The sequence below is a fragment of the Heteronotia binoei genome, chromosome 14 (genome assembly GCF_032191835.1).
Source record: "Heteronotia binoei isolate CCM8104 ecotype False Entrance Well chromosome 14, APGP_CSIRO_Hbin_v1, whole genome shotgun sequence".
NCBI classification, from domain to species: domain Eukaryota; kingdom Metazoa; phylum Chordata; class Lepidosauria; order Squamata; family Gekkonidae; genus Heteronotia; species Heteronotia binoei.
Genome location: NC_083236.1, coordinates 2,780,669 through 2,807,657, shown reverse-complemented (window position 1 = coordinate 2,807,657; position 26,989 = coordinate 2,780,669). Strand labels below are relative to the sequence as shown.

The 26,989-nt window shown below is 45.7% G+C and overlaps 1 protein-coding gene across 1 annotated transcript in view; it reads right to left on the bottom strand.

The window, feature by feature from the left end:
• Positions 1-609: 609 nt before the first annotated feature.
• The window catches only part of LOC132582786 (tomoregulin-1-like), a 98,916-nt gene continuing 72,536 nt past the window's right edge, over positions 610-26,989 (bottom strand). Inside the window, exons 4-7 of the mRNA XM_060254504.1 lie at positions 24,204-24,230; positions 20,159-20,255; positions 2,837-2,985; positions 610-737 (exon numbers count right to left, since the gene is read on the bottom strand). Coding sequence (XP_060110487.1) covers positions 610-737; positions 2,837-2,985; positions 20,159-20,255; positions 24,204-24,230 — 401 coding nt within the window. The remainder of the gene's footprint in view (positions 738-2,836; positions 2,986-20,158; positions 20,256-24,203; positions 24,231-26,989) is intronic.

Genomic DNA, 26,989 nt, shown 5'->3' with positions numbered 1-26,989 from the left:
AAAAGGGAGAGAGAAAGTGACAACAGAAGGAAATTGCTTTTCTCTAGAAAGGCCCTCCTCTCCTAGTTTCTGTCAGCATTAAAAGGCACCTTTAAAGCTGAAATGTGGAACACAGGAAATCAATTTTGTAGGAATAAGTCACTGTTCAGAAAACATGAAAGCTTCCATCTACCTTCTTAATAACAGGACTGTGTTTGACATCAATATAAGGCACGTGTAAGGGCTCCAGCACAAAAGGACATAACCACTCTATTCTTGGATGTGAAAAAAAGCAGAAGGAACATAAAAATCTGTTCATCTGAGTCCATTTATATGTCCAATTCCCTTTAATAAGTAAAAATGCTTTTTTTATACAAAGTGTCTCGCAGCACACTCTGCAAATAGGCGTGGCCATCAAAGGTGCCCATGGAATAGTATTTGTTCAAGTAAAACTTCGCCTCTTTGAGCCAGACTGGAGACAATGAAGTATTTTAGCATGCTTAACACAGCTGCTAATCAAATTTCAAAGCTCTTTCTTTAAAAGGGGAAGAAATGGTCCCATATTTAAAGCACCATAGCAGACACATCTTGATAAGCATGACCCTTTGCAAGGGGCAAAGCTCACTGCATTTATAACTTCTGTGTTTTGGCATCTCGACTGCTGCTGGGAACAGCCCTGCATGAGACTGTACCTTTCACATCTGGTCGATATGGCAGGCCTTCGTCTTTCTTCCCCAAGGAGCCTGTATCATCGGAGTCTGTGGGAGGGAAGACATCGTATTCAGGTTACTCCCTGGTTGGAACAGATTGTTATCTGGGGAAACCCCTAAATGGCTGCAAGACAGAGACACACTCAGTATTTCGCTCACATGGCTAAGGAAACTATATCAGCCAAGACCACCTTTGGCACCTGTTTGTGGATGCAGTTCAGCTGAAAGACCCACAGCCTCAAGTACTCCCCAAGGTGCAGTGAGTCAAAAGCTGATCCACATTTAATCACGGCAATGGCAGAATCAGGCCCAAACTCAGCTAACGTTCACAGCACAGGGTTGTGACGGCAGGAGAACTCCATCATCCCCCTTGTTATCCCAGAGTTTAATTCATCCAGAATCACAACAATATTCTGTCACATCGCTCAGTTGTAGAAATGGCCCTAAGATCAGAATCATCATGCACTACTGTTATGTACAAAGACAGAAAAAACGCAAACACACACAAAGCAGGATCCAGGTGGGCAGTTGTGTTCATCTGAAGCAGCAGAACAAAGTTTGAGTCCAGGGGCACCTTGAAGACCAACAATGTTAAATTCTTCTGTGTATGAGCTTTCATGTGTGTACATGCACACAAAAGTTTATATCCAGAATTCAGCTTTGTTGGTCTTCAAGTTAAGAACATAAGAACATAAGAGAAGCCATGTTAGATCAGGCCAATGGCCCATCCAGTCCAACATTCTGTGTCACACAGCGGCCAAATATATATATATATACACACACACACACACACACTGTGGCTAATAGCCACTGATGGACCTCTGCTCCATATTTTTATCTAACCCCTTCTTGAAGGTGGCTATGCTTGTGGACGCCACCACCTCCTGTGGCAGTGAATTCCACATGTTAATCACCCTTTGGGTGAAGAAGTACTTCCTTTTATCCGTTTTAACCTGTCTGCTCAGCAATTTCATCGAATGCCCACGAGTTCTTGTATTGTGAGAAAGGGAGAAAAGTACTTCTTTCTCTACTTTCTCCATCCCATGCATTATCTTGTAAACTTCTATCATGTCACCCCTCAGTCGACGTTTCTCCAAGCTAAAGAGCCCTAAGCGTTTCAACCTTTCTTCATAGGGAAGGTGTTCCAGCCCTTTAATCATTTTAGTTGCCCTTTTCTGAACTTTCTCCAATGCTATAATATCCTTTTTGTGGTGCGGCGACCAGAACTGCACACAGTACTCCAAATGAGACCGCACCATCGATTTATACAGAGGCATTATGATACTGGCTGATTTGTTTTCAATTTAGCACTGTTTTCAAGTTAGCACTGGACTGACACACAAACCAAGTTTCTACCCCCATGGAGACAGAAACAAGACTGGATCCTAAAAAGCCTGACATTCTAGCTGCTCTCCCCCTTCCACCACTACCTGGTCCTTTTTAACTGGAGATGCCAGAAATCGAACCTGGGATCCCTCTACATGCAAATTACATGCTCTACCAAAAAACCATGGAACCTCTTCAAACATTTCATGTATTCAAAATGTTAACTATTTCCAGCCTCTTGTGTACTTCAAGTAAAGGTGGTCTTAGTGATTCTGGGCAAAAGTCCAGAATGGGCTCCTAGAATCAGTTCTGCCAACCCCCCCCCCCCCCACACACACACACCAGTGCCCCCAGGCTCAAGCAAAGGGCAGCTCCCATCCCACGCAAGGTGGGCTGGGGCAAGTGGCTGCCACCAAGTTGGCTGCTGCTTGAAGCCCAGAGTGGGCGTTGCTGCTGCAAAGCTGGTGAGCTGCTGCCCCTGCCTCAAAGAGCTGTGAGGCCACCAGTCATGGGAAGGACACGGTGCTACGGAGGACAAGCAGAAATCCTACTCAGCAGCTTCTCTGGCTTCTGACCTGCTTCCAAGCATATCTTTGCAACCATGCAGACAAGAAACTTCTGCTTATAAATAAAAGTTTGAGACTTCTAGGATACTAAAGTCTGTATTCCAAACCATGTTCTAATTGTTCTTCTGTATTTCTACATAGTTGCAACACACAAATGCACTATGTCTATATCTAAAGCGAAAAAGAAGCAGTAAAGTTCTTCCCTTTCCTTGCTAGCAGGTGTCCTTTCCCAGAGGAAACAGAAAAGAAAAGTACCTGAACAATGTCCCAGGTGCCTGATATCGATCTGTTCCTGTCTCAGGCAAGATGCTTCTCGAACAAAGCAGGGGTTGTTGTAGGAACTTCCATCGGATGCACAGACAGGGTTAAAGCTGTACCCGCTACAGTCTATGTTGCAGACACATCTGGAAACACAAATATGTTTGGAGATCAGGATCATACCATTCAGCATGGCACCCGAAAGAAAATCATGTCTCTTATTAAAATAAATACCCCTGGATTTAATAGTATGGGCCAGTGTAGTAATTGCAAATGAGAATGTGAATGAAGGTTAATTGTTTTACTGAGAGTATTGGGAGAAAAAAAGTAGTTAGCCAGTTTCTGAATTCATCAGAACTCCTCCTTCAGGTTGAGTGTTAGGTGTGTGAGAGCACACACACACACGGACACTGGGCAGGAATTTAGCTTGGGTCTCGCAGAATGCCTCCCTTAAAAGAAGGGCCTTCCATTTGAGGAGCAGGCTTGAGTGGCTTCCCGACTCCTTCTGAAGCCCAAAAGGGGACAAGAAGCATGAGAAGGGAGCTGGAAGTCTGCCGGGGAATTTGGGAAGGGCAAAGACCACCCCCTTCCTATCTCTGGAAATCTGGGACTGGGTCCAACCCATTACTGGTCATGATGAGAAGTCCAGGTCTCCTTTCTCCCCATTTGTGCAAATGTGTTTATTTTACTCTCCCCCCGCCCCGCCCTCAAAAAGCAGTCTGGTGAACAGGGAGGCTTCCTCATTGTCTTGTGATGCTTCAGGTGGCCCTTGGTGCTCAGAGGTGTCTGTCACACCGCAGGAAAGATCATGGCCACCTTCTGGAATCCAATGGGTTGAAGATGCTACAGACAGCAATTGTGTAGTCATATTATAAACTTGCTTTTTACCATTTGTTGTATTTTATCCTGACCAGGGTAAATAAAATTAATAAAAGCATTCTTAAAACTGTTTCAATTAAGCCTAATAACAAGAGCACCCTACTCTCATGGGACATCACAGCTTCCTAGAATTTCAGATGAAAAAGTACCCCCCCCCCCCCCGAGCCTGCAGCTCAAAGATCACTGCAGGCAGTAGCGACAGGCCCTCTCTTCCCTGTGCCAAGATACTTATGCCATGAAAATTCTAAAAAGGGGGCATTTTAAAGAATCTATATGTTAGGTTGTGTTGGTACAAATCTCTTCCTATAAATCAGGATCATGTTTGTTGTTCAGTTGTTTTGCTTTTGCTATTGCTGAAAAAACCCCCCAGTAAAATTGGGTTACTGTTAATGAAACAGCCATTCCTGCTTCCAGAGTCCTTCTGACAGCACTTTAATTATGCTGCTCTGGAAAAAAGAAAACAGGATTATGCAATCTGGATTATTTCCTATTGTGTCCAAGTGAAATATTTCAGAGAGTGTTCCTTTTCACTGGCAACAAATGCCTGCTGAAAAGAGCTCTGCACTAGAATACCCACAATGCAGGGGACACTGCAACCCACGAGCCACCTAAACAATCCCCCACGTTTCTCAAGCAGCCATCAAGAACAGAAGCTTCCTGTTTCTGAGACCGTGAGGAGCCACCACGGTTGTGCAGGAGACCTGATCAACAGAGAACACAGCTCTACCACAGACACCAGGGATCACCAAATTCTGAAGTCAGGGGGATACTCTGTTATTGCTTATTTACTTATGGGATTTCTATTCTGCCATTCCTACCAAAGAGGGCTCAGGGCAGGTTACAACATAAAACTATATAATAATAATATAATAAAATCATTAAAATCTAAGTTACATCCATTTAAAAAGAACATTAAGATGATGATGACATTGGATTTATATCCACCCTATACTCTGAATCTCAAAGACTGCAGGTTAACTGGATATTTTAAGGCAATGGAGCAGGTTTGGGCAGGAGGGGCCAATCCCATATGAATGTCCACTGCCTCAACTGAGAGCCTGGCAGGATAGCTCTGTCTTACAGGCCCTGAAGAATGGCAGAACATCCCACAGGGCCCTGATCTCTATGGGGAGCTCATTCCACCAGGTCAGGGCCGGGACTGAAAAGACCCTAACCCTAGTTGAGGCTAGACGAGTGTCTTTTGGGCCAGGGATTGCCAATTGATGTTGATCAGTCAATCTTTGGGCCCGTCAGGGAGAGGCCAGTCCCACATATATGCTGGTCCCTGAACATTCAGGGCCTTAAAGGTTAGAACCAATACCTTGGACCAGATTTGGAACTCTATCAGCAACCAGTGCAGTCTGCAGAGGACCAGCTGAATGTGTGCTCACAAGGCATCACAAACAGCAGCTGCACTGCTGCATTCGCACTAGCTGTAACTTCCGGATCAGAAGCAAGGGTAGGCCCATGTAGAGCAAGTTACAATAGTCCAATCTGGAGGTGACCACTGTATGGATCACAATAGCCAAGTCACAGGATGAGACATAGGGGACTAGCTGCCAAATCTGTCGAAGGTGAAAATAGGCTGATTTGGAGTCAAGTGCTCAATTGCCTGGTTTAGTAGGTGCCTCTCTCCGGGGACCTGTGACTGTGGATGGTGTAAACTGATGGTGGGGGGCTATAGACACAACTCTATTATGTAACCCTTTGTAATAATTGACAGCACCCGTCTGTCTGCTGTTGAAGAGCTCCAGACCTCCCCCCACCACACACCCAAAAAAGAAAGAACTGGAGCCAGCCTTTGATTAGTAATTAGGCAGTGTGCTTCTTGGCAGGCAGGCTTTTGTCATATCTGACGGATGCTGGTGGACTCTGGTGGCTCCAATCTCCAAAGGATCTTTCATGTCTCTTCCTCATCCAGATTCCCTGAAGTTGCAAGAGACCCAATGAGATCTGGATCTTGAGTCTTTATTCCTACTGGCTGAGGCTGAAGGCATTGCCTTCATCTTTTCTTCTGCCTCACCTAGGAGCTTATCTAGATTGGATTCAGCAAAGAAAAGCCTGCCAGAGAATTTCTCTGAAGAGACTGCTCTTGGGAAAAAGGCCCACTTTCCAAGTGCTTAAACCAGATGCTCCTTCTTATTATTAAATGCACTGCTTGTGCCCTGGAGCAAAACTGGATCACATCCTGGAAGTTTACAAAAATGGAAGTTGTGAAGGAAGAGGGAAATTGGACAGGTTCCCACTGTGGGCCTTATGGTAAGAGTTAAACCTTCTAACTTCACAGGGAAATTGGACAGGCACCCACGGTGCGCATACATGAGCTGACTCTTCCCATATCTTTTCAGATCAGCTCCTTTAGTAGGATTATCGCCATAAAAGAAAATGCAGAAAATAACAACAAATGAAAGATTTGCCATAAAGAAATACAGATGATCAAGACTTTGTACCTGGAGAGCATTTGTGAATTCCATAATGCTTCTGAAAACCTTCATGTAGGTCTCTTTCATTTCTCCAAGCTATATTCTCTATAATTTATTTATACATGAAATGAAAAACTAAGGATGAATTATATTTTGGTGATATTTTTCCAAGTGTGATTTGTTCATGCATTCCAAGGCAGGAATGTCACCTACTGTACTAATCTGAATCCATCTGAATGTTAATTTTGCAAGCACGGTGCGTTTATGACAAGCACCTGCTCAAAATTCACTTTGTTCTCTTTATCAGGCCAATAAAATTAAAATAAAGCACAAGAAAAAACTTCTGCAAATATAATAAGAAGCGATAAAGCTGTATGTCTGCACTGAATGTAATGTGGTGGGGAAACTGTGACAATCTAATTATAGAATACAGCTAGAGATGAACATAAGTGTCAAGCAAGCAGATTTCAAAGTAACCAGTCCTTGAGTTGAAACAAAGTATGGTTTTATTGATAATCCATGTGCTTCTATTGAGCCAAGTATTGGAACTGATACAGAGTAGCAGTAGAATGCATACTTAAAGGTGGCACATCAAAGGTTCTCTAAACATTGCTACAATTGCTAAACAATCCTGTATTCACGTGTGAAAGTTCACACGGTAACTTCTTTATCTCCTCTGTGGTTATTCTTCCTGGGTCCAGGCCCAGCCTGGGAAACTGTCCCTGGAGGCTTTATCTTCAAAGAGCAAATTCCTGCATTTGTTAGTAAAAGCGAAAGAGGCGCGAAAGAGGCTAATTCTCTACTTTGATGTGCCTTAGCTTAGTTCAGGGTTAGTAACAGTTACAGTATGGCAGTTATATTCAGATAAACATAGACAGTCATAGAAAGATAAAACATTGCTTGACATACTGCCCCCCCTAAGCTCCTGCTCGGGATTTGTCTGGCTGCAGTAGGTAAAATCTTTTGAGGAAGGTGGCCCTAAGGTCGGAGGATTTTACCCATTCATCACAGCTTGGGGGAAAATATTTCCAACGGACTAAGTAATATAGTACCCCCCTCTTCTTCTTGGCATCCAACACCTCCTGGACCTCATGGTGACTCTGACCCTTCACTTGAATAGGTTTGGGCTCTGGAGGGCAGGGGTGCCAGCCCGTAGCCCCCGGATCTTTCCGAAGAAGGCTGCAATGGAAAACAGGGTGAATTTTACTAAACAGTTTAGGCAACTCTAGTTCCACTGTTACTTTATTGATCACCCGTTTTATTTTGAATGGCCCCAGGTACTTAAAGGCCAGCTTTTTGGATGTTTGTAGCAACGGCAAGTTCTTGGTGGATAAAAATACTGTCTCTCCCACTTTGAATTCCCACTCTGGAGAGTGCTTTTTGTCAAAGTGTGCCTTGTAATCCCTTTTTGCCATTTCCAGGTTGTCTTGGATCACAGCCCATCTTTTTCCCAACGTCTCCCACCACTGCTGGCAAGAAGTGGGTGGTTGGGCTCCACTGTTGCTGGGTAACAGTGGGAAGGGCTTCCCCTCATAGCCATTTACAATCTTAAACGGTGTTGTTTTGGTGGAGCTGTGGAGGCTATTGTTGTACCCATATTCAGCAAATGGCAGTAACTCCACCCAGTTGGACTGCTGGTAGTTAACATAGCACCGTAAATATTGTTCTAGAAGGGCGTTCATTCGTTTCATCTGCCCGTCCATCTGGGGGTGATATGCAGAGCTTAACCCTTATTCCACGCCTGTTAGTTTGCAAAACTCCCGGCAGAAGTTGGCAACGAATTGTGGCCCGTGGCCGCTAATGACCGTGTCCGGGAATGAGTGTACTTTAACAATGTGTTGAAAGAACAAATAGGCAAGCTTTTTTGCAGTGGGCAGTTTTTTGCAAGGGATAAAGTGGGCTTGCTTTGAAAAGGTGTCCACCACTACTACGATTACAGTCCGTCCCTGGGACACCAGTAACTCCACCATGAAATCCATAGAGACTACCGACCAACGGCGTTCGGCCATGGGGGTTGGTTTGGAGAGACCTGGGGGTTTCTCTCCTCTTTTCTTTGCCATTATGCACACCAGGCAGGTAGCCACGAATTCTGAAATGTCCTTTTTCATGTGTGGCCACTAGAACTGCCTGTTGACTAAGTGCAGGCTTTTTACGTATCCGATATGGCTTGATATTTTGTTACAGTGGCAATGCTGTAAAACCTCCCTGTGCAGAGTTTTGAGGACATACAGTTTTTCATCATAATACCAAAACCCTCCTGCCCCTTTTGTGAGTCCTTGTGGTCTCCCTTCGCCCTCGCGCTCTGTTTCCTCAATCAGTCTATTCCCCCCCCACGGTTCTGGCGCTTTATGCTTTTCCCTGACCGTGTGGTCACGGCGCCTGCTATGGCACTAGGAGGGATGATAGAGTCCACCACCTCCTCCTTTTGACTCTTGTGCTGGGGCAGCCTCAATAGCGCATCAACTAGAAAGTTTTTCGACCCGGGAATATGCTTGAGAGTAAAGTCAAACTTTGCGAAGAACCCGGCCCACCGGATCTGTTTTTCGGTCAATTTTCTACACCCGGTAAGCGCTTCCAGGTTCTTATGGTCAGTCCAGATTTCAAACAGCACCCATTGCTCCTTCGAGCCAGGACTGCCATGTTTTCAATGCAAAAGTCACTGCAAACGCTTCCTTGTCCCACACTGACCAGTTGCGCTGTTCCTGTGAGAATTTTTTAGAGATATAGGCGCATGGTCTTAAACTCTCCTCCAAGTCTTTTTGCATTAATATGGCTCCTACAGTCGTGTTGGAAGCATCACATTGGACCATAAAGGGTTTAAGCTCATTGGGATGAGGTAACACCGGTTCACTTGTAAATAAGCGTTTGAGCCGTTCGAAGGCTTTTTGGCAAGTAGGGGTCCAAGCTAATTTCGTCCCCGGTTTTTTCGCTTCAGACCCCTTTATCAAGCCTGTTAGGGGCAACATCACGTGGGCGAACCCCTGAATGAAGCCCCTGTAAAAATTGGCGAACCCGATGAAAGATTGTAGCTGTCTACGTGTCCTCGGGGGTTCCCAATCTAGCATTGCTTGTATCTTGATGGGGTCCATCGCCAACACCTTCCCAGAGACACGAAACCCCAAATAGTCGAGTTCTGATTGGTGGAACTCACACTTCGACAGTTTGGCATGCAGTTTATGTTCATACAAGGTAGTGAGCACCTTTCTCACCAGTTGTACGTGGGAGGCTAGGTCTTTTGAATAGATAACGATGTCATCCAGGTACACCACTACCCCCTTGTACAGGTACTCTCTCAAGACCTCATTTATAAAACTCATGAATACTCCCGGGGCCCCTTGTAAATCAAAAGCCATCACTAAGTACTCACACTGTCCCATCGGGGTGTTAAATGCAGTCTTCCACTCATCCCCCTTTTTGATTCGTACTCTAAAGTAGGCGTCCCTCAGGTCCAGTTTCGTGAATATGGACCCCTCCGACACCATGCTTAACAAATCTTTGATCAGGGGGATGGGGTAGGCATTGGACATCAAGATCCCATTTATCCAGCAAAAGTCAGTGCAAAGTCTAAGGCTCCCATCCTTCTTTTTCCGGAACAGGACGGGGGTGGCGTGTGGAGCGGTGGCTGGTCTAATGAAGCCCCCTTTTAAATTCTTGTCTATGAATTTCCTTAGCTCCACTTTTTCTGCCCACCTCATAGAGTATAGTTTAGCTTTGGGTAGCTCTTGGCCAGGGATAAGTTCAATGGCGCAGTCGGTGTTCCGGTGTGGGGGGAGTTCATTCGCCTCCTCCTCACTAAACACCCTGCACAAGTCCCAATACTCCCGGGGGATGGATTGAACCTCTTCCACAGATACACACATTCTTTCGTTCCTGGGGGGGTAGATTAGGTCCCCAATCCCCCAGCCAATGATGGTGCATGCACCTTTTGTCAGTAAAGTCTATGGTTTGGTCCCCCCATTGTATGTCCGGCTGGCGCTTGGCTAACCATCCGACTCCCAGTACTACATCAAAGGATGAGGAAGGGGTGATAACAAAAACCTCAACGTCCCAATGGTCCTCTATTCCTACCAGTACGCCCTGAGCCTCTTCTACACAGGGCTCCCCTCGCATAATAGTAAGTAGTAAGTAAGTAAAATTTTATTTATATCCCGCCCTCCCCCGCCAAGCAGGCTCAGGGCGGCTAACAACAGTAAAACAACAATACATTTAACAAAACATTAAATTAACCCCAAACCGATTAATACATTAGTTAAAACAGTTACTAAATCTAAAAACATTAAATTAGATCTGACAGTACCGTTATTAATCGACGCTATGCCTGTCAGTTTGTGAATGATGGCGGATCTCCAGACTGGACCATTTTGATGTTTCTTTGTGGACTTGGTCAGCCGTTCATGAATGCCTGTTTGAAAAGGGTGGTCTTGCAGGCCCTGCGGAACTGATCAAGGTTCCGCAGGGCCCGCACCTCCTCTGGGAGTTGATTCCACAAGGAAGGGGCCGCGGTAGAGAAGGCCCGTGCATAGGTAGTCCGAAGTTTAACTTCGTCCATTTGTTTGAACTGGATCGGGTGGGGCAGGGGCTTTTGGATTAGTTCAAGAGCATCCACTAGCTTTGGGGTGATAATTTCTCGCGTGCACCCAGAGTCAATTAGGGCTCAGGCGTGCATGAAGCGTTTGAGCTTTCGATTTAGCAAAGTCAATGGAACAAAAAACAGGGATCCAGTTATTCTCACCCATAACAGTGCCGTTAGATCCACGACCTGCCTCTCGGCACCTCTCAGTGCAGGTCACTCTCGTTTCCCGCCGGCTCAGTTCCCCACGACTCCTCACTCATGTCGTCCGAAATTATAGTATCCTCGTCTAGCACCATCGATGTTGTGCTGCTTCCTTGACTCGACTCTTTGGGCCTGGCTGTCATCTTCTTGGATCCCGTCGCTGTTGGCTTCGGGGTAAGGGGGGGGGCTCGAGGTTTTTCTGGGCAGTTGGCCGCCAGATGGCCCAGGTTGCCACAGCGGGTGGGGCTGGGACCACCGGAACCGCTGGTGGAGCCACTGGTGGGGCTCGCGCTGCTGGTGGTGCCAGCAGGGCTGGTGGTGCGGCTGGGGCCAGAGAGGCCCTCCCAAAGTCACGCAGTAACACACAGTCGATTTGCCTCTGCATCTCTCACGCCATGAAAGTGGCGTTCGCTTGGATTTCGTCCCGCAGTTCTCGAGCCATGGCTGCCATCTCTCCCCTCACGGTCTTTAGGATGCCTGTTTCTTTTGGGGGACCCCCGTTTTCCTCCTCCGAGTCCGACCCATCGCGGCGGTCATCGTCTGACCGCAGTCCTCCCCGTTTGTCATAATCTCAGATGGGGCATTTGTCCCCTTGTTCTCCGGGGTTCCTGCTCTTCCTCCCTTTCACGGGCCTCGTCAGAAAGGTCTTGTGACGTGCCAGTGCCTCGTCCATCAGGGTGGTGGAGGTGCGGGGCTCCCACTTCCGAGGGGTGATGAACAGCTCCTGGATGTGTAGCGGGGACCCATGGCCCCCGACTCTCCGTGCCCTAACGATGTGCCAGGGGGGTGTCTTTACTTCTACTCCTTTAAAGGGATCGATAGGTTCTCTGTTATCCGGCTTAAAAGTTGCCAGTGCATATAAACTCTATTAATGCATCAGTTCCTAAATGTCAAGCAAGCAGATTTCAAAGTAACCAGTCCTTGAGTTGAAACAAAGTATGGTTTTATTGATAATCCATGTGCTTCTATTGAGCCAAGTATTGGAACTGATACAGAGTAGCAGTAGAATGCATACTTAAAGGTGGCACATCAAAGGTTCTCTAAACATTGCTACAATTGCTAAACAATCCTGTATTCATGTGTGAAAGTTCACACGGTAACTTCTTTATCTCCTCTGTGGTTATTTTTCCTGGGTCCAGGCCCGGCCTGGGAAACTGTTCCTGGAGGCTTTATCTTCAAAGAGCAAATTCCTGCATTTGTTAGTAAAAGCGAAAGAGGTGCGAAAGAGGCGCCGGCTAATTCTCTACTTTGATGTGCCTTAGCTTAGTTCAGGGTTAGTAACAGTTACAGTATGGCAGTTATATTCAGATACACATAGACAGTCACAGAAAGATAAAATATTGCTTGACAATAAGAACATAAGAGAAGCCATGTTGGATCAGGCCAATGGCCCATCCAGTCCAACATTCTGTGTCACACAGTGTTCAACCCCCCCCCCCCCCCGAAGTGCCATCAGAAGGTTCACAAATGGGTCTAGAAGCCCTTCCAGTTTGTCCCCCCCCAAGCACCAAGAATACAGAGCATCACTGCCCCAGACAGTTCCAATAATATACTGTGGCTAATAGCCACTGATGGACCTCTGCTTCATATTTTTATCCAATCAACTCTTGAAGCTGGCTATGCTTGTAGCCGCCACCACCTCCTGTGGCAGTGAATTCCACATGTTAATCACCCTTTGGATGAAAAAGTACTTGCTTTTATCCATTCTAACCCGACTGCTCAGCAATTTCATTGAATGTCCACGAGTTCTTGTATTGTGAGAAAGGGAGAAAAGTACTTCTTTCTCTACTTTCTCCATCCCATGCATAATCTTGTAAACTTCTATCATGTCACCCCGCAGTCGACGTTTCTCCAAGCTAAAGAGCCCCAAGGGTTTTAACCTTTCATCATAGGGAAAGTGTTCCAAACCTTTAATCATTCTAGTTGCCCTTTTCTGGACTTTTTCCAGTGCTATAATATCCTTTTTGAGGTGTGGTGACCAAAATTGTACACAGTATTCCAAATGAGACCGCATCATCAATTTATACAGGGGCATTATGATACTGGCTGATTTGTTTTCAATTTCCTTCCTAATAATTCCCATCATGGCGTTGGCCTTTTTTATTGCAACCACACACTGTCTTGACATTTTCAGTGAGTTATCTACCATGACCCCAAGATCTCTCTCTTGGTCAGTCTCTGACAGTTCACACCCCATCAACTTGTATTTGTATCTGGGATTTTTGGCCCCAATGTGCATTACTTTGCACTTGGCCACATTGAACCTTACCTGCCACGTTAATGCCCACTCACGCAGCCTCAACAGATCCCTTTGGAGTGCCTCACAATCCTCTCTGGTTCTCATCACCCTGAACAATTTAGTGTCATCTGCAAACTTGGCCACTTCACCACTTGCTCCCAACTCCAAACCATTAATGAACAAGTTAAAGAGCATGAGACCCAGTACTGAGTCCTGCGGCACCCCACGGTTTACCGTCCTCCACTGCGAAGACTGCCCATTTATACTCACTCTCTGCTTCCTATTAATTCATCAGTTTTTGATCCACAAGACGACCTGTCCTTTTACTCCATGACTCTCGAGCTTACTAAGGAGCCTTTGATGAGGAACTTTAGCAAAAGCTTTCTGGAAATCAAGGCAAACAATATCTATTGGGTCCCCTTGGTCCACATGTTTGTTTACTCCCTCAAAGAACTGTAACAGGTTAGTGAGGCAAGATCTTGCATTGAAAAATGCAAGTTTGCAATCCTTTTGTGAAGATAATACTCTCAGAATGCTCAGCTGAAGCAGAACCATCACAATGGCTGCCTGCTCCAGGAGTTGGTGTTCTTTAAAGGAAGATACAACATGAAACTGAAGGCTAGGTCCTTTTAACTCTTCAAGTCATCCCACCAGTGGCCTTGTAATGTTGGTTCACACATGCCTCTCAGTCCACAAGTGAGGAAAGGTTTCTCTTTCATGAGTTTCAACCTCAGAACAGAAATCAACACTTTCATTGAGGCAAAGGGATCTTTCAGGCATCATAATTAATTGCTCACACCAGGGCTTTTTTTTGTAGAAAAAGCCTAGCAGGATCTCATTTGCATATTATAATATGCAATGACCCATGGGATAGAATGGAGAGATTGGGCTGCCACTACGGCACAATGCTAGAGAAGGGGTTTTAAACTTTAAACCCTTTCTCTGGTGTTGCACCACAGCAGCGGCCTGGCCTCTCTATTCTATCCTATGGGCCCAGGAAGCCAGGCCTCAGGAAGCTGTGCCGCAGCGTGGTGCGGCCCCATGATCCCAGCTGGTGAGCCAGGCCCTAGGAGGCTGCCAATGCAGCGCAGTCTGGCCCTGCAAGTCCAGCTGATGAGATGGGCATCAGGAAGCCACGCTGCTGCCTTCCCTTTGCCTTCTTTTTTGAGCTGGAGCCCTCACCAAGCCATCTGGAGCAGCGCTCTGGTGCGTTCCAGCTCAAAAAAGCCCTGGCTCATACCATAAAAAGCAAAGAAGGAATTGACATTCACACAGGTGACCTGAATAGTCACATGAGAGTGTTTCTGCCTCCAGCTGGTTTCTTCCATGGCAATCTGCCCTCAAGTGGTACAGTCTCAATCTCACTCCAGATGGTGTCCCTGATTATGCCCTTGTATCTGAGTCTAGGCCCTTGTAACTAGGTTGAAAGACCTAGTAAGCAAGCCTGGTCTTGCACCTGCATGGGACTGGATGTCATTGCACTACAGCAGCAGTTCACAACTGGATTTTCCTGTCTGTAGACAAGATATCCTGGCTAGAAATGCAAATTATTGTAATAGTACAATATGCAGTGACGTGTGCCCATGGTCTATTTCCATGACAGGTGTCAGATACCTTACTGGCCTTTGGAGTCTTGGCAGCTTCCATTCCACCCCTCTTCTTTTCCTTGCAGAGTACATATGTTAGTAACTGAGGGACGTCTTCCAGCACACTCTGTCAAAAATATCATCTGTAGTGGCATTGAAGAGTCCTTAACCGTCGAAGGGTAAGTCTTCTATTTTGAATTTGATGTCAGGTTGCAGTAACAAGGTGTCAAGTCTGCTTCAACTCTGGTCAAGTCTGTATTCCATCTTTGGTTCAGGGGGAAGCATTCTGGGTAAAAGACACACTGTATGCCAATGCTCCAGATTGCCAGGAGATACGGACTTGGGTGCCATCAATATGCGGATGACACCCAACTCTACTTACTGATGGACGGCCGGCCTGACTGCGTCCCTGAGAATTTAGACCGGGCCTTGCAGGATATGGCAACGTGGTTGAGGGGGAGCGGGCTGAAATTGAATCCAGCGAAGACAGAAGTCCTTTGCCTGGGTCGGGGCGCCCGGGAAGGGGAAATACCTCTTCCGGTCTTCGACGGGGCGCCGTTGAAAGCGGCGCACCGGGTTAGGAGTCTGGGAGTCTTACTGGAGCCTTCATTATCAATGGAGGCTCAGATTGCAGCCACTGCCAAGTCAGCCTTTTTCCACCTAAGGCGGGCAAGGCAGTTGGCTCCCTTCCTAGAGCGCCAAGATCTGGCAATGGTACTTCACGCAACGGTCACCTCGAGGCTGGATTACTGTAATGCCCTCTACATGGGGCTGCCTCTGTACCGAACCCGGAAGCTGCAGCTGGTGCAGAGCGCAGCGGCCAGACTGTTGCTGGGGCTCCCTAAATGGGAGCACATACAGCCTGGGCTGCGTGAGCTGCACTGGCTGCCAGTTATATACCGGGTTCGTTACAAAGTGCTGGTCATTACCTTTAAAGCCCTATATGGTCGAGGACCTGTCTACCTTAGGGACCGTCTCTCCCCATATGAACCCCAGAGAGCACTGAGGTCAACTGGAAAAAACTTGCTGACCACCCCCGGACCAAGAAGCTGCAATGCACCCGCAACCGGGCCTTCTCCTCTGTAGCCCCGAGCCTATGGAACCAACTCCCAGAGGAAATGCGGGCCCTTGAACAATTCCGCAGGGCCTGCAAGACCTTCCTCTTCCGACTGGCCTTCGCTGAAGAAAGAAGCTGCTAAGGATAACCGCCACCACAAAAGAACGAATAGCAATAGCACTTTTATTAATTTAATTTAATTGATTGATTGATTTTAAACTTGTCAGAATTTTGATTGCTGGATGTAACTTTGTTTTTATATAATGCTGTTAGCCGCCCTGAGCCTGCTCCGGCGGGGAGGGCGGGATACAAATAAAAATAAAAAAAATTATCTATCAAATGCTGCTAGCTCGAACTTTCCTCTCCCCCCTCCCTCCCTTTGTTATGTAGTTTTGCTTTGAAATGGGAATATGTGAAAGAGATTGTGGTGCCTTCTCAGGCTGGGCACCGGGGGAGGTTTCTCGCCCAAGGCCAACAGGCCTGAGAACGAATTTGTAACATCAATGTGTGAATGTGCCCTGCATAGTACCCCCTCCCTAAAGAATCCCTTTGAAGTATACCTTATATGATTACACTTTGCTGTATGTTCCTTAGTCTTCCAATCTCTCTGAGTAGTCGAGAACAATGATATCAATAAACTAGAAACTTTTATCAAAAAGGTCTCGTTATTGAATCAGCCGACTTGACACAAGGACCTAAGCCAGGCATGACGGCATAGTGCGATAGTTGTAACCATGGTCCTAGATGAACACGCCACTGCATGATGCACTGAATTAATTTGCTGCTTGCTGACGCGAGAGAGTTCCTGAAGGATGTGCGATGCCTGCTTCTGTGCCATGTCCAGTAAGGAAGGAACCATAGCAGTAAGTGGGGAGGTCAAATTAAAAGTCGAAAAACTTTTCGAAGTGCTGAAAAATAAGCCAAATAATTGTGAATTTTGGAGGTAGCAGTGGCGAGAGAGTAGATCTTTCTCCCTAAAGTATCCAATTTCTTTCTTTCCTTTTCAGGTGGAACCGGGTGGCGTGTTTGTTTGGATTTTGAGGACGAATGTACAATCATGGAACTGGGTGCCGGGTGATTAAACAAAAATTTTGAATCGGGGCATGAATCTTGTAGAGAGATTTAATCCTTTTGGATGTAGGTGGAACTGAAACGGGCTTGTCCCATGCCTCTTTTAAGCCTTCCAAATGGACTGGAAGAATAGGGAGAAAAGAGCCTGCCAGCAGGTCTGCATGCACTAAATTGTGTACTACATCTGACACTCTAGGTAAATCAGTGGTCAGTTGAATATTGAGTGTATGTGCCATGTTGGAGAGTAAATCTAAGTAGGCCTTGGAACCTTCTGATGGTGAGAGGTCAGCTGGCTTGATGATGTCAGAGGCTGGTGAAGGTGGTGCGGAGGCCGTTGAATGGGAGGAGTCCGAATGTTCAGCTTCAGATTGTTCCGGAGCCCCATTGGGCTTGGTAGATACTGACACTGGCTTAGTCAGCAAGGAAGGTTGTTCAAGCTATTGCTTCGAAGAAACTGAACAAGCTGAAGTCGACTTGGCTGGTGATAATGGTTTTGATACCATAGTATAATGCTTTGGACGTCGATAGGGACTTCCATGGGATCAGTAAGAGACAGCCTCACGGTACCAAGGACAATCTTCACGGTATAGAGGCTCTCGATGTGTAGGTTGATAAGCCACTTCATGGTACCAAGGTAGAGATGGTTCTTCACGGTACCGATACCGATGTGAATCCGAAGAAGGTGACCTGTAGTATCATCGGTACCTACAAGGGGATGCTGACCTGGAACGTGATGGGCTATAATAGTAATAGCGCTCCCTGCGATGACTTGGGGATCTTTTGACCAGAACTCGATTGGACGGCTCTCTTGGTGTCGAAGGCTGTCGTAGGAGTGGAGACACAGGTGAGACTGTCTGCTGTTTGCGAGGCATCGCAACTTCCCAAAAGGAATGTGTTCCGAGAAGATTAGTTCTCTGACTTCGATGTGTGGATTCTGGAGATTCGGTGTTGAGAATGTTCTCTGGCAGGGACTCGTGAACTGATGGAGATCGAGATTGAATATGGACAACCTCAATGGGTATGGTATCGATGGGTGCAGAGACCTCAGATGGGGTCGGTGCCATTGGCATCGAAGTTGAAGTAGAAACAGTTGGGTGCGGTGCTGAAGTCATGGCAGGAGACCTCAAGTCCGAAGACCTATGGCCCATCTTCGATTTGGTTATCGGTGACGTTGAGCCCGAGGGATCTTTAGAAGTTGATTCCATGCGATGTTTCGTTTTGGAATTGTCAGACTTCTTGGAGTGTTTCCCGGACTTATGCTTGCTGGGAGCCGATGCCACAGAAGCTGCCGGTCGAGCCACGTCCCTTTGCGTAGTTAGGGAAGATGGCGAGGTTTGGGATCCCGAAGTATGGGACATAGTGGGCCGCAGCGATGACTCCAACAAATGGCTTGAGTCTAGCTGCGTGGTTTTTCTTAGCCTGCTTTCCGAATTGGCTACAATGCAGGCAAGTGTCCGTTCGATGGGCCTCCCCCAGACAAAAAAGGCATAAAGAATGTCCGTCTGTAGATGGAATTTTGGACCCGCACCAAACACACTTTTTAAAAGTGATTTTGGCGTCTTTCCCTTCCATCTGCCCGGGGGGGGGGGGGGAGAGGGAAAGGGACGAAGGGATAGAAAAGGGGAATAGAAAGGTGTTTTTTTTTATGATACCGGTGAAGAGAAAACAGAAGAGGACGAAGACAGATGGTGAAGAATGCAGCTGGAACAAGGTGAAGATTGCAATGAAGAAAGGAGACTCAGCGAGGTAGGTGTATCCCGGACAGTAGTAAAGAAGAAACTGGGTGGGTGGAGCGCCTTCCTCTCATCCTAGGCATGCGCAGTGGATGCCTCCTCCCCAGAGCGAGAGGGAGTGCACGCCAAATTTAACACTTAAGATTGCTTTGAATTCTCCGAGGTTGGGTTCAATCCTGGCGGATAACCCATGTGTGGGACTGCACAGAGACCACGATGAAGATTAAAATACCAACTCCTTCCTCACCACAGTTTAAAGCACTAGTTGCAAATGATGCCATCCCACATACTGGTAAAATGTTTTAGATGAGCTGTTCTAAAAGTGCTGTTTTGTCAGAACTGCTTTGTTCTGAAGACGTTTCTCAAAAGAAAGAGCAAGAATAATGATTGGAACGGATGCTCAGTGCAGACAAGTCCCCCAACTGCACATTCCCTCCATGCACCCACACATGGCTTCCTTCTCTGGTTTGCACAAGCAGTTTGCCACGATGTCTGTGTCAACAAGCTATGGTTAGTGCTTTGCCTTTCAAACTTAAAACAGAAATTATTCTGATTCTATTGATTTCTGATTTGGGGTTAGAGGTCAACCACTAGTTCGCCCATTTGAAGGTCATGTCAGACACAAAACAGGAAAATGGAGAGGAGGACAATGTGAGGCTGTGACTTAACCACAGACTTCCAAATTGGACTGTGGAGGATCATCTAAAGCAGGGGTACTGAACGTGTGGCCTGAGGGCTGAATCAGGCTTGCGGAAGGCTCCCATCAGCCCCCCTAGCAACTCACTGTCATCTGCTTCTTTCTCTGTCTCTTGCTTCCTTCTGTGTCTCAGCTTGCTTTGCCAGGCTTCCTCAATCAACAGGAGCTATAGAACAAAGTCTCTATTTCTCCATTGGCTGACTAGCACATCAAGCAACTTATGTACAAAAGCTTGCAATGCCCAGCCACTTCATGTTTTCCCCTGAGTCTTAGGCTCAAAGCATTGACTGTGAGATTTCTGTAATGAATGCCAATAAATCAAAAGTAGGCTTGCAATTTACAGACACACACCTGAACAACAGAACAGCATACTCAAGATTGCTACAGCACAGACATTGTCTCCAGATTTTGATGCAAAAATTCAGAGCAAGAGGTGTCAGTTATCAGAAACTGTTAAAACACTGCAAAAATGCCAGTCTTCTAACCATATTTTATTTTAAGTTTTAAATAAATCTTTAATTGTGTTTGTGTCCTTTATAACATTTCTATCTCCTATACCTGGCATTACATTTTATGACACACATAGCCCAGCCTGACAAGGTCTCATTCATGTCAGAACTGGCCATCCGAACAAATGAGTTCAGCACTCCTGAAGTAAGCGAGAATATGACAGCGATGCATAATCCATTTGTAAAAGCTTTTAGCAGAATTCATATGGCACATATCAGTCTCACAATGTATATTTATATCAAACTCTATCTCAGATCTTAAGGATTTTTTAAAAATGTACAAACACAGCATTATCACCTTAGCCTTTAATTGTCTGCGTTATCAGTCTCTGAGAGAAGCTTTCTACTTACCCAACATTTTCTGCATCTTCATCACACTCTGCCCTATATTTGCAAACCCCACACTTGGAATGTTTCCTGTGAATTTCTGTTCCAGAGCCTTCAAACTCTAAACGAAACAGGACCACGTCAAACAAATGCACCAGCTAATAACCTTTAAAAAATGTTATCTTCATATTATTAAGCATATTTTTTAAAATTACTTAAATGAGATCATCTGATGTTATCTTCACATAGATCTGAACCCCTCCCCCGCCCCGGCCCACCTGCTCTGTTTCTCTCCAAGGACTGGATCCTGCCAATCCAGCTACACTAACAACAACGCTTCCCCCCACCCCCACCCCACGGAAGGGGCTTTCAAAAAGCCTCTTGCAGTAGGGGACCATTCCTCTTCTATCAGGGACAGATGCTGTCATTGATGCAACAGATGCGGAGGACTGAAGCCCAGACTTCAGCTTGGGTCCTGAGCCCTGCTTCCATTTCACCCACCCTTCTGCATCTGCAGAGGCATCTCCCACCACCACCCAGGGCATCTTCCCAGCATGTCCAAAGGCACCAGCCTTGCACGAGTCTCACTCTCCATTGGTGGACCACCCCCACGCTGGGAAAGGCCTCAGCACAAAGGGGAACAAGGTTCTGGGCCCAGGCCATGCGTCAGCCCTTCTCATTCACCTAATCGTTTGCCTCCCGGAGAAGGAAAAGAGATGTGCTGGCACACAACCAACATTGTTTACTCAATGACCAATTTCTCACTAGAGCTTTAATCCTGGTTTAACTCTGTCCCCAAACTGACTTTCTAAACTAAAACCATAGAGTCACAGAGTTGGTTTCTCTGATTCTAGTGTAGAAAGTCAGTTTGGGGACAGAGTTAAACCAGGATTAAAGCTCTAGTGCGAAATTGGTCATTAACAGCTGCTGCTGCCTCATCTGAGGATCAAAAAATAGCTGCAGTTTCTGACAATGTTTCCCATGTTTATACTGCAGTTTGTTATAGTGAAGCTTTTCTACTACAGTACTGAGCATTTGACAAAAAAGAAAACTAATATCAGTTTACTCAGGGCTTTTTTTGGAGCAGGAGCTCCTTTACACATTAGGCCACACCCCCTGATGTAGCCAATCCTCCCAGAGCTTACAGGGCTCTTAGTACAAGGCCTACTGTAAGCTACAGGAGGACTGGCTACATCAGGGGGTGTGGCCTAATATGTAAAGTAGTTCCTACTGCAACGCCCCCCCCCCCCCCGTTTACTATTTGGAAAAGTTGCTGATACTATCAAGAAACTGGTTTTCCTACACAACTTCTTGTTCAACTTTTCAACATTGGTTCAGGCTAGTAACATGGTAAAGTGGCCTTATAAGAGAAAGATTCTTTTCCTCTAAAACAAAGCAAGCTGTTAGGCATTTCAGAGGCATGAATAAGAGAGATGGGAGGTGACCCAGCCACAGGTCATTCCATTAGGCCTTGTAACTCCAGGGACACAAGACAGGGGAGGGCTCATTCCATCTTGTTAGTGCCAGAGATCAAGGATGGGAGAGAGGGGTTTGTTCACTTGAACCCAACACACCTGCAGAATGTCTGGTTAACTGATAAGCCTCTTTGATTGGTCAGTTCAACACAGGTCTGGTGGTTAGGTTACATTATTTGTCCAACAGCTGACTGGCCACAGGAGGGCTGTGGAAAAGCCACTGCTACAGGCCACGTGATGGCTATTAGCCAGGAGAGCTACAAGTGTGCTGCTGCGTGCTATAGTGTGTTGGGTGGTAATTTGGTAAAGCCATTGCTACAAGCGTTTGCTGTGACTGACCCTTTGGCTGGGTGTGCTGTCTTGTTTGGTGACTCTTCCTGACCAGAAACCTCGTCTTGGACTTTGACGCTTGGAACCCTGAAGACCTCAATCTGCTGCTGGGTAATATCTGAAACCTGTTTGCAGAAGTGCTTAGATAGGTTTTTAGGTTTGTTATTTCAGCCTCATTGTTTACTGCTCTGCTTTGATTATGTCTGCACAACTTAAAAAACTTTAATTATATTCTTGTGGAATTCTTGAATTCAAGAAGCTTCCCTGAATCCAGTAATTCAGCCCCTATTAGCTGCAGCCACTCGAGTAATTGTTTGTGAAACTTGCCTTGAAGGTGTCTTGAAAGGGTGACTTCCTTGACTTTAGTTCCAGCAGAGCCTGAGACTTTGTCTCTTGGCCTCTGACTTATCTGGCTAGCAGAGGAGGGATCCGCTTCAGCCCTGTTTGGCTGGCTGTCTTGCCCTACCCTGGCTTGAAGCCTCTAGGCAGATACCTTTGCTTTATTTGATATAAATCATATATTCTTCTGTATAATTTGTATTATTTATACTTAATGTTTTATACTTAATGAAATTAACATTGGGCCCCTTAATTTGTATCCAATTAACCTCTTTAATTTTTAGTTCAGTTTTTTTGGGTTAAGCTTTTGATCCCCTCCTTTTTTGCTCTAAGAAGCGTTCCCAGCCAGTGTCCAGCAGCTGAACAGGTTTATTCACATATCAAACCACTTGGGCCTAAAGAAAGACTCGAGCTGCAACAATTTCAGCAGCTATCCTAACAACAACCACTCAGCTTCTTCTTCCTAGACACCCCCAAGAAGCAGACGGTCTCTCCTTCAACACTGAACTCTCTTAACTGTATCATCCTTGACCACAAAATCTGATAAATAGGATGGTACTTCTGGTCAGCCAGTATGGTCTAGTGATTAGGATGTGAGACCAGGGTTCAAGTCTGTTCTCCACCATGAAGCAAACTGGATGATGTTGGGCCTGTCTCACCCTCTCTTTGGGCTTCCCACCCAAAGCGGTAAGTCCTTGGAGAAAGGTGGGAACAAAAGAAAGCACTGGATAAAGTGCGTTTTCCTTGCTGCAGCCTTCCCAACTGCCAGGTGAGCAGTGTCCTTCCCCTGCGATATCCTGCTGAAGTCCCCCCCCAAACCCCACTCTCTCTAGGCTCCAAATCTCCAGGAATTTCCCAGTGAGGAGTTGGTAACCCCAGCTAAAAGTGAGAGAGGTAGAGCTCACAGAGAGACCTTCCTCAGTCGCACACCCATCTCCTAACCACTACGCTTCACCAGCTCCTAAGGAAATCTCTTGCAATGCCATCTTAATTGGCTCACGGGGCTTAGAAGGCTGCAATTCTGTTTAGGATTGTCATTAAAATCTCTTTTAAGCATCACCAACTGAAGCTGAGGAGGGAGGGAAGGAACTAGAAACATGGCAGCCAGCCTAACCAGACCTGGGCTGAACATCCACCCCTCTGTTTCCTGGGGTAAGTGAAGCCTGGGCCCACGTGGCTCTTCGCTTCTGGCCTTGTGTATGCTGTGATGGCAGAACCATCCTTGCTCTGGAGTGTCCATGTGGCTCATCAGCTCCCCGAAGCTGATACTGAGAGAGGCCTACTGGGATACATAGGCTTTTGTAAATTTTGTTTGTTCTAAGTTGTAAGCCCCTTTGAGCATGCCCGCCTCTCACAGGTGAGGAAAAGATTCTAGTTATAAATTACATTTTTTTGCTAATGTTATTCTACATCTGATATATGTTTTTGCATCTTCTCAGTTACAACAATATATCTATCACGGTTCAGAAACACACTCATCTGAGACCCTCACAACTACCAGGGGCTGTTATGCCCAGTGAGTGCCGCAGACAGAGGGCACGGAGCTGAAAAGCACATGCTGATTATCAGTCTATTCATCACTAAATGTCTGCCGGAGCCCTTCAGAGCCACCAGATTTTAGGAAACCAATTTTACATGGAGGAAATTTGAAGCAAATAGTTTCAGTAATAATAATAATAATATGATATTGGATTTAGAATTAACATGACAATTAGTGTTACAGTCATGTCTCAGCAACTGATAGGGTGCCATCTACCTGCAGTTTAGTCTGGGATATTTTTAAATTAAACTTTTAGTATGCACGCACTATCGTTAGTGTAACACACCTAAAAGTGTGTAGAACTGTGCTGTAATTAAGACCCAAAGCAAAGCCAGGATTGCCAGATGGCATCTCAGAGAATATCAGAAAGGGCAGCGATGCCTACCTCCTTCTCCTGATCCAGAGCCATTATCTGAAAAAAAAGAACCAGTCATTATACACAGTAATAGTTGCGTCATATCAATGTCATATATTTTTAAAAAGCCATATCAATAAACCATGAAGATTTGGCAAGTGCTACAACTCTGCTGAACTGCACAGTCCCCAGATCCAGATAGAATTATTGTGCGATTGTTCTTATTAATTAGTGGGGCCCACTTCTTTCTTCTACTTCAAATACCACATCCTTCAGCCAGCAGAGCACAGAATCTGAAGCCCCCGGTTCTCCCGCTATTCCAACTGACCTCTAGGCCACCAAGGCTGCTTTGGAGAGTGGGCTCTATGGCATTGCACCACCCCTCCCAGGCTCTACCCCCAAAATCCCCACCCAGAGACGGCAACCCAAGTTTAACAACCTCGCTGAATTTAACCATGTTTGGCTAGCAAGAAAAGTAAGTAAGTAAGTAAAATTTTATTTGTATCCCGCCCTCCCCCGCCGAAGCAGGTTCAGGGCGGCTAACAACATTTAAAGGTGAACAATACAATAATAAAACATTAAAATCACATTAAAACCAATCAATAACTAATTAAAACATTTCTAAATCTAACACTATTAGTACATATAAGAATAGTGCTGGAGCGCACATGAGTTAGTACTTTCAGTTCCAAGTTCTTACTCTATTTCTGTTCTGATGTGGATACATATTTGGCTACGTAAACCATTAACAGCCTGATCCATGGAAGCCAGGAGAGTTTCATGGGGGAGGCACAGCCAGGATTTTTAAGTTGGGGGGCTTTTAAAACTTTGGGGGGCACTCATATTTTTTAAAAGACCCCCGATCTAAAAAGGCTGGGTCTTCCTGTTGAGAAGCATGAAGACCCACTGGCCACCACCTCTTGCTCTCCTGTCCCACTTGGCCAAGCAGGAGGGGAGGGGGAGGCGGGGCCACGTCTTCCTGCTTTCACAGCTGGCCGACTGCAAGAGCATGAAGACCCGCAGGGTAGGAAGCCCTGAGCTGGAGGGGTCCCCAGAGGCCCCCACACCGAAGGGCCTGGCCCAAGGTACTGACCCTGCTGTTCCCTCCAGCTGGACGTCATGAATGAGCATTGCCTGATGCCCATGGGATCAGCCTCCAGAGCATTGTGGTGCGTGCTGTTGCTCCTGGCTGCTAAGGCCTGCAGCCCTGGTTACAGAGAAACATAACCTGGCTTAGCCACACATGAGCAGATTAAGGAAGGATGGCTCTGAGGGCAAAATTGTAAAGCCAACCTGTAAACACTTAGGGATGGCAACAAAATGCTATGCAGGGGTCACCAACCTTTTCTTTCATGAGAGCTGCTTCTGACCAGAGCTACTAAAACACATAAACGCAATTTAAAATTGTGCTTCCTACACAACCCTCCCAACACATTATTAAATTTCATTCTATCCTTGAAGCAGACCGTGGATGAGGAAGACCATCAGAAACGAAACTGCTGTCTGAGCCAGTGGTTTTCAATTTTTCTACATTTGGGGACTGGTGAAAATAGGAGAATTATTTCAGGGAACGCTAAGGCAGAAATAAAAACCAGAGAATACAACTGAAATTTTTAGAGAGCAATATTCCATTCAAATAAAGCTAGTGTGAAATCTGCTGTTGCTTCTTTGCAAGAATACTTGATAACAGTGGCTGCAGTGTTGTGTCCAAGAGATAAAGCAAGAGATAAATCATTCGGTTTCTCCGTTTGGTTTTTATCAGTGATAGGGCTGAGAAAAACTTCTCACACAAACAGGTAGTAAAAAATACAATTAACAATTTAATAACTCTATAGCGGAAAGATGAATATTCTTTTTCCAGTGATATCCAAACTGTAACAATGATTGCATTTTATCTTTGGACGCCAGAGTGACATCGGAAGATAACTCAGTCAGTTTTTCTCTTTCATGATGATAAAGTGCACAGGAGTTGATACCTTCCATGAAGGGGTTATTAATCCAGAGGTTATCTTTCTGGGGAACTTTATTTTCAGGGTAATGAGGGTCAAAGTTTTGAACTAACACCCTTAAATGTTGACTTATTATATTAAATATGAGTTTCTGGTTGACATCAGCATCAATCAAAAAGTCTTGCAAAAGTGGAAACTTTTCTATTTCTTCTTCTTGTAAGCGACTATCCCAAAGAACCGGTTTCTTTTTTATTTCTCAGTGTACAAATATTTGTGCAAAACCCCTGAACAGAATAATTAAGTTGGTTGAAAAGGTTAAATATATCTGCCATATACACGAGTTAGTCATCCACTCCTCATCCAACAGAGGCTCTACTAATGCAGAGTTTCACTCTTGCTGAAACTGTTCTACTTCTTCTCTCAGTTTGAAAAGGCGCAAAAGAACCCTTCCTCTCAACAGCCACCTTACTTCCGCATGGAGAAGGAGATGTTGGTGTTGCAAGTCCATACTGTCACGTAGCATCATAAACAGTCTGGAGTTCAAAGCTCAATGACGAATTTCATTTATGATCTTCACTGTTTCATTCCTCACAGTGTTAAGTTCAGTAGAAAGTTTCTTTGCAACTAACTGCTGCCAGTGAGGTGTTCCCTTCTGGGGACCACCACTGGTCTAAGCAGCACAGAGAAAGAATCCTATGCAACATATAGCCCTGCTAGTTAACATGCTACGGCCCTCTGCCAAGAGGAAGGAGAATGCGAACGTCCCACACCATGCATGGAAAAATGAAAGCTGAAGTTCAAACAGAGACCTTGGCAAATATTGGTTTTAAATATACATTTTTAAAGATTACCATTTTTTAAAAAATC